Source organism: Micropterus salmoides, unplaced genomic scaffold (genome assembly GCF_014851395.1).
Source record: "Micropterus salmoides isolate LMB-PRFRI ecotype aquatic unplaced genomic scaffold, ASM1485139v1 Ms_hic_scaffold_10, whole genome shotgun sequence".
Classification (NCBI taxonomy): domain Eukaryota; kingdom Metazoa; phylum Chordata; class Actinopteri; order Centrarchiformes; family Centrarchidae; genus Micropterus; species Micropterus salmoides.
The window spans coordinates 2,616,931-2,625,301 of NW_024040041.1; the positions used below are offsets into that span (position 1 = coordinate 2,616,931).

The following is an 8,371-nucleotide window of genomic DNA, read 5'->3' on the forward strand; positions in this document are numbered from 1 at the left end:
CTGAGGTTGTTATTTAAAGGTACAGAGTGCCAACGCGGAGCGAGCTGCTGTTCACAAACTCCAAAGGGAGGTGTCGCGAGAAGCTGCCAAGAAAACTGGTGAGTTAATTTTGTTCTTGCCTCTAAAAAGTGGGATTAGAAGAACACCAATTTACAGTATTTTAAAGCTTGTGTGGCTCAGCCGTTGGACAGTGCATATAGCTAGAAGTGGACGAACTTCCAGCAACATGAATGGAAAAGTCAGAATGTGTGTTCAGTGATGGGGTTCATGTAGACTGCAGGGCTGTTCTTATCCCTGTTAGCATTTTAACGTTAATGAGGATGTGGAGTTCAGCTCAGTTTTTAACTCTATGACGTCCTTCTACAGTAATACTGGGATTAATGGTGACGTGACTCTGTGGATAAAAGCTTTTCTTTCGGCCGAACACAGAGGGTCACTGTAAGGCTGGCCCCCACTGTAAGGCTGGCCCCCACTGTAAGGCTGGCCCCCACTGTCAGGCTGTTCTGCTTGTGTACAAACTGATGATTAAAGAGCAGGATTCTTGTGAGTTAAGTATGCTGATGACATGGTCATAGTAGGCCTTCTATGGCAAACTGCATAATGGATGGGTGCAAAGATCAGATTTTCTTCACCAACTTTACCTACTTCCAGGGAGCATGGAGAAGGGGGGGAAAGTTTAAAGAGGTCCAGCAACACTTAAATGGAACAACTCTGATGTTAAACCAACACATTTTGGCTTGTGGCCTTTATCAGGGTCATCATGGAACACATTACAAACAACATTTCACTAGGGTAGGTATGAAGCAGAATAAGAGAACTTTTTAAAAAAAGGTTTAAAAAATGATAAACAACCAATTTTGTACACCAACACACACGGGTGCAAAAGTAGCACATTGGAGATTAAAGATTAATTGTGCAGAGCAGGATTTCACAGCAGGGCCCGCAGAACTTTGAAATACAGACTGGTGTCTGTGTTTGAAAATACCCAACCTATTTAAACTTCTATTAATGCACAAACCATTTCACCACCTCAGCGGACCGACTCAGAGGGAGTCGTCCAGCTGTAGAGAAACTTTCCAGGACTCTCAGTAAGAGCATGCCGCCCAGGTTTGGTCACAGGAAGCTGGTTTGAAACGTTAGCATGGCCAGCTGCAGAGCTGCTGAACAGGAGACACTCCTCTGCTGTTATTCCCTCAGTTTGAGACTCTGACCTCTGGGAGGCGCTGTAGTCTTTTATTCCAAGCATTTGAGTCCGCTCTGGAAATGAAAAACTGATGTGGGACTCTAGACTGCATTCCATATATACTTTAACTCTACAGAGTTTTATTTTATGTCATATGGCCAGTATTTTAATGCTTTGACTCGTGTGTCCTGTCATGTTATATTTGTTGTTTTGGTTTTTATGTTTCTTAATATTTGACTCTGTCCCCCCCAGCCCAGCCCCCACCAGTCAGTTATGATGCTGCTGAAGTCTCTAGCGTGCCTCTGCGCCCTGGCTGCGGTTGCCTTTGCTGTACCTGCTCAGGAGAAGCGCGTCCATCACCAAGCTGATCTGAGTGGCCGCGCCCACGACGACACTCACGGCTTCCAGTACGACCACGAGGCCTTCCTGGGCAAGGAGGAGGCCAAGACGTTTGACCAGCTGACCCCCGAGGAGAGCAAAGACAAATTAGCGTAGGTTTTACCGACCCTCAGGATACTCTTTCCAAACTGTACACTGCTGCCACAAACTGTTTTTATTTATTCACTCATCAGGTTTTCGTTTTTGGGTGGCTGACAGTATTGCTATCAGGGTGTGTGACGGTTCTAGATCCAAAAGCATGGAAGAAGCAGATGATTTCCATCAACCTTATCCATAACCCAGACCCCATCTCTCTCTACAGGAAGATTGTGGACCGCATTGACACTGACAAGGATGGCTACGTCACCCATACAGAGCTGCATTATTGGATCAAACACCGGCAGAGGAGGTACATTGAGGAGAATGTGGACAAACACTGGAAGGACTACGACAAGAACCAAGATGGCAAGATAAGCTGGGAGGAGTACAAAAACACCACCTACGGCTACTATCTCGGTAAAGATCCTAACTCGTCTGACCCAGTCTTCTCCCTTCTTTACCTCTGCTTTATTTCTTCCTTTACCACCTCCTTTTCTTTTCTACCTCCTTCTTTGTGACATTGAAACTGATGCCATTGTGTCAGCCATTACAACTGTAGACCACAGCTTTCAGTCACTCCACATGAGCTTCAGCAGCAGATGGAGAACTTTCATTTTTCTGAGCACTTTGACAGTGACTTCTACACGAAAAAGACCCTTTTTTAGGAAACCTTGTCTCTGTGGAACACCACATATTTTTTTTTTTTTTAGATGACGAGTTTGATGATGTGGAAGACAAGGCCACCTATAAGTCCATGCTCACCCGGGACGAAAGGCGCTTCAAGACAGCTGACCGAGACGGTGACGGCATTGCCACACGTGAGGAGTTCACTGCCTTCCTTCACCCAGAGGAGTTTGATTACATGAAAGACGTGGTAGTGCAGGTAAAATCTACTCTCTAACCACCAGGAACTTTGAGTATTTTTATCATGCTAATTCTATAGCTCTGTGGATGACAACGTCAGTGGTCAGCCCACCACTTTGGTCCTGACTAAAATATCTCAAGATCTACTGGATGGATTGGAACCACATTTTGTAGAGAAATTCACGGCCCCCAGAGGATGAAATCACCTTAGGAACATGCTACATTTTTATCTAACTTAGCACTATAATCAAGGTAGTTTATTCATCATTAAACAACACAAGGTTGCACAATGAAATGAAAGTTGGTAGGCCCTTCATGCTACACACAAACATTATAAATGGTTATGTACATACATAATTTGAGGATTAGTAAATGCTAGCATTCTAATACACTAAACTAAGATTGCGAACATGGTAAACATTATACCTGCTAAACATCAGCATATTAGCATTGTGCACATTGAGCAGTCATTACTGAGCTGCAGATAAAATCAATCATAAGATCAATATTTTATGGCTCAGACAAAATAAACAATTGATGCGTTCTGGCTGACAAGTTTCACGTTTTACAAGCATAAATACACATTGGCAGCCACTATTAATACATTTGAATGGATTTCCACATCATATTTTAATTTTTTTTTCTACCCCTGGAAGCTCCGTGCCTTGGAATATAGTATTTTTGCCTTGTTTGCCCACAGTGCTTCTAGCCTGACAGCTGTGATACTGTTACAGTGATGGAGTACAGTCTGTTACTTTTCATCGCCCCCGCCTCCTCACAAAACTCTTAAAACTAAAGTAATTAAAAAAATAAAAAATAATTTTCTCATTTAGGAAACTGTGGAAGACATTGATAAGAACGGGGATGGCAAGATCAACTTGGATGAATACATTGGTAGGTGACTCCTCCTGTTTGCTCTCCTAACTGCCCCCTCCACTCCTCAGCTGGAGGCCATCTGCCCTAAGTGTGTGTGTGTGTGTGTGTGTTCTGCTGCTGATCCACAGGTGACATGTTTACACCAGAGGACGGTGATAAGGAGCCTGAGTGGGTCCAGACAGAGAGGCAACATTTCACAGAGTCCAGAGATACCAACAAGGTAAAAGCTGCTGGCTAATTCAGAATTGGAGTACTTCATTTTTGGTTGCTTTGTCAACACATCAGAATTAGATTGTTACAGCCGCAGTTTAGACAGCTGGACAACACAGTGGAGCATTTAGCAGCTGGAGAGCCAGATATGTCCTTCAGGGGCTGGTGGAGACCAAAAACAGAGCTAACAGAATATGGACTCCCATTCAGCAGGCGACACAAACGCCACTCCACCTGGATGGTCAGTGTTCCTCCACAGCGACAGAAGACGTTATATAACTGTTTTCACAGGCTCGTTGTAGATCAGACAACCCAAATAAAGTTGTGAATGTTGATGTTGTATTTAGGTGCTACAACAAGCCAACGTTCTGATCTGTGTTTCCTTTCTGTACACAATTGTTTGCGATGGTTCTTGCTCAGTTTTCTGCTTTCACATCTGGAGTGGATTCATGTCTGAGTGACACCAGCCTGTTATTTCAGTTAGTCTCTCCCTCAGTAATGCAGCTGTGTGTTGTGCAGGACGGCTACCTGGATGCTGGTGAGGTGGCCCACTGGATTTTGCCGGGAGAGGTTGACCATGCTGACAATGAAGCCAAACACTTGATCCATGAGACAGACACTGACAAGGTAAACCTGCCACTTTAATAGAAACTGAACCAAAAGCTCACTAGAGCCCCAGATGTGGTTTAATCTGCTGCTGAAAATAGTCTCCAACAAATGCACCATTTCCTACTGATTGATTATAAACTACAGTGGGCAACTTGAGAAAAGTACTGTCTTTTTTTCAAAAATGAAACTACATATTTTTGAGCCAAAGATTTACTGTATGTGTCTTGGAGGAACCAGTGGGCTTGTGGCTGAGAGCTACAGACAGGGTAGGGAAGTCAGAAAGTAGATGGACTAACACGTTGTTGACTTTGGTCTTTTCCTGGGTTTTACTGACAAAAAGAAAAATGAAATACAGTCCAATACAACAGCCCTGCAGTACCTCTATAAAGCTTATATTAATGTTTTGTTGACAGTGTATCAGGTGTCTTACAGTTGGTTTTTAAATTTGAATCTCAATGTAGTTTGTAATTGAAACTCAGTAAAATAGACAATAAACAATAAATAGAATAAAAGCAAATCTATGTATAGAGACTAAACTAAAACCCGGGCCATAGTCCACTCTCCCATTCTAATACATGTTCTACATTTTATACACCGTAACATCCTGTACATATAGTGTAGTACTGTACACTACTCCTACTTCTGTACAGCAATGTAATTATTGTCCGGATGATAATAAAAGGTGGAAGGGTACATGTCGAGTTAACATGGTGGAAATAATTGGGCAAATTGTCGGCTAATTATTAACAAGCTTCTCTCTGTGTCTTGCTTTCTCTTACTCCTGCTTTTCATCACCCCCCCCACCCCCCTCCTTCTTTCAATCATAAACCAATGTTGGATGGAATCTGGTGATCAAACACAGGATGGGAAAATAACCAAGAAGGAGATTCTGGCCAACTGGAACATGTTTGTGGGCAGCCAGGCAACCAATTACGGGGAAGATTTAACAAAGAGACATGATGAACTTTGATGAGCTGCCAGAAGCTCATTGGGGTTTATATTTCACTACTATGGAGAATTTTGTTACAGTGATATTGTGGTGGGGGTGGGAGTCCTTGGGACAGTAAAGTAAGGTTCCGACTCTGGTTTACTCGCACTGTAATCATGGACCCTGCACGTTTACATTCACACAGGCGTACACATTGAGCATGCACTCACATACTGTGTATGTGAATACAGGTCCACACACACACACACACACACACACACACTGCTTTGTTTACATATCCATTTGATTTCTTTTAACTGAGACACATATCCTCATCGATAACACACTGCTGTTGTCCAGTGCAAACTGTCCAGTCCAAAATATCAAAATTACACACTAACAGACCCGTGGCTAGCGGCCAACATGCACTGGCATCCAGCTGAAACAATGAAACAAGGTATGAAAGTGGTCTCAACACATCAGGATGCAATCGTTCTTATATAATGATTTAAAAAAAACAGACCACAATGGGGATACAGTGTTATCTGAAACAGACAGGTACATATGTGAGAAGGCATGTGAGCATGTTGGAACCCTATCTGTTAAGGAGTATGAAATTCAATATTGGAAGAGTGACTGAATGGCTGTGTTACTGACTTTTTGGGGGGTTTGATTAGTAAATAAAGTCTTGTTTTTCTACATGTTTTTTTTATGTTGCACTAACTACTGTTGAAACTCCAGTTACATTTCTGTATTATGTTTGTAATTCAGGTAAGTGCTATCAGTTCAACGGTGTAGCTCTCTGCTTATGGGAGGTGTACTCATGCTGGTACCTGATTGTTACAATTTCCTACATCACATTTAGTTTAAATTTGCTAAAGCAGTGTTAGGGCTGGGGGGTAAATTCAATATTAATTATCAGCTGAATCGTATTGTGGTGTGATCCTATCACGTTATCATTAGTCCAGATGAATAATTCTAAGCAGTTGTATTCAAAGTTGCATAGATTGAATGATTATTTTATTTGTAATATGAGATATAGATATATCTATATCAGCCTCAAGTCAAAACACATCACATTTAACAGAGCAAACAGATCCTACAAGAGGCCTTAACAGACCTCCTAAATCATTTTTTCAGCAGGAAAATGATGATTGGGAAAAGTAAACCACTGATCTCTTTAATAGTTCTTTCCAAAAGCTGTACACCATCAGAGTACAAAGATTGTCTTTAGGGTCTCTTTTGACCTGCCATTCATGCAATCATTTACAGATTCAATACATGATTCAGCAGTGATACATTATCAGACAGAACAGATGAAATAAGAGATGATGTGTGTGCTTATCCTTTCTCACACCTGACTCACTTCCACACAAAGTTTTAAAAGAAAATAAAATGGTTTGCGTCAGGAGAGTATTGTTTTCTCACAGGGAAGTCAGGGGTTAAAGGCTATGCATGTCAGTACCCCAATTTCCTTTGCTGAAGCCCTAATTGAAGCCCCTACCGCATATGTGAAAGTTGCTCATATTTCTGTTAAAATAAGGTTGACAGTAAAACCCACTTCCTTTGTTACTTCTTTCAAAAACATCAGCACTAGCAGAAATAGATCCTTCCTTAAATGAAATGGCTCACTGGCATCACAGTCGACCACTCAGTTTGCTCAACTCTCACAGAACTGCAGATGTTCCATTTCCAAACTTTCTGGAACAAGTAAGTAAGCGGACCTTGACATGAGACTGTTATGTCAACTGTTAGCCAAAAGAATTAACTTGTCAAAGCTCAAGCTAAAGTCAACATGGACTGGAAGTCCTTTTAGTGACCTGAGGGGCCACAACCCACGTTACATTTACAAGAAACAGTCAGAAGGGGCAGGAGTGATTAAACAACCAATATAAGAAATTATGGAAATGACAATCAAATGCTACATGCATTATATACTGTACATCAACATTCTTAGACCATATACATGCATTGGAAATAGCTGTACAAGTGTATGTGCTGAAGGCGTAACACAAAAACTGTTCTTAGGAACTTGGAACTTGACTGCTGAGTGCTTATTAGTGTTCAGCCTTTTCATCTGGAGTTATTTGGCTGCACTGAAACAATCACAAAGTAATTGTTTCCCTCTGGCCTCTAGAAGCTTACCTACCCTTCAATGACATGCAGAACAAAAGCCGTATAAACGAACTGTATTTATTTCCATATTTCTGCCCCTCCCTGTCCTCTGCTCTGCTCGTCAGGATGGCCGTCTGACACTGTCTGAGCTGCTTGACAAGATGGACTACATCAAGACCAGCACCATCACTGACTACGGAGGCATGAGGGTGGACGGCCATGATGAACTGTGAAAAATGTACCATTGCACAGGAGGAATTATGTTTTTATGACAGAGCAGCTCGGATTCAAAAGAAGCACTGCACTATATAAAATATGTATAATAAAACAGCCAGCCATTAGTTTTGTATGTTTAAGTGATCCTTAACATCGTGTCTACTTGATGGAATGCTGTCAAAGCTGCCTAATGAGATTCAAACACACACAATGACTATAACTCATCTGCAGTGCCTGCCTGAAACCAGGGATGCAGACTCATCAGGGGTGACTAATGGAAACCCTCCTACGGGGGTCTGGGGGCATGCCTGACTGTGAAGGAATTTTTTTTTTTTTTTTTAAATGTTAGCTTTAAAATGTGAATTTCTATTTGAACAACTCTATTACTAGAATTATGACATTGCCGTCTAAACAGAACGTCTGTGTCTGCGCATTTGCCCCTTAGGCTAGGTTAAATGTCTGCATATTTATCTCATGAATTAGTCTCATAGTCATAAAAGCTAATTGTTTAAAGTGGCAAATGACAAGTTTTTAGCTTTAACTTATCTTATGAAGTAAATGTTGATTTTATAGTGCAAAGGCTATTGAATGATGACACCATCTGAGTTTAGATTGGTTCTCCTTAAGCCTCTCCTGGGGTGGTGGGTTGAGAAGTTGTCTGTCATCACTTTAACGTAATTATGGTTATGACAGTATTGCTAATATTATCTTAGTATATAGAAAATGAAACTCAGGGGCCAAGCACAGAAGCCAGGCCTTTTTTTGACAGCTCAGAAGGCCTAGATAACACAGGGTTTATACAGCAATCCCGAAGTAAACTTCAATACATTTTTAAGACTTTTTTCAAGACCTTTTCAACATATCTTGAGACTGCTGCGCCATTTAGATTAGTA

The 8,371-nt window shown here is 41.5% G+C and overlaps 1 protein-coding gene across 2 annotated transcripts; it reads left to right on the forward strand.

The window, feature by feature from the left end:
- rcn3 (reticulocalbin 3, EF-hand calcium binding domain) lies at positions 1 to 7,603 on the forward strand. Of its 2 annotated transcripts, none has more exons than XM_038739512.1 (8): positions 1 to 98; positions 1,436 to 1,674; positions 1,884 to 2,077; positions 2,371 to 2,543; positions 3,358 to 3,418; positions 3,529 to 3,620; positions 4,130 to 4,237; positions 7,388 to 7,603. In XM_038739512.1, the coding sequence occupies exons 2-8, from the start codon at positions 1,457 to 1,459 to the stop codon at positions 7,493 to 7,495; spliced, it is 954 nt and encodes a 317-aa protein (XP_038595440.1). In that variant the 5' UTR covers positions 1 to 98; positions 1,436 to 1,456; the 3' UTR covers positions 7,496 to 7,603. The 2 variants fall into 2 exon arrangements, with proteins under 2 accessions (XP_038595440.1, XP_038595441.1); XM_038739513.1 differs by lacking the exon at positions 7,388 to 7,603 and adding an exon at positions 5,082 to 5,848.
- The last annotated feature ends 768 nt before the right edge of the window (positions 7,604 to 8,371 follow it).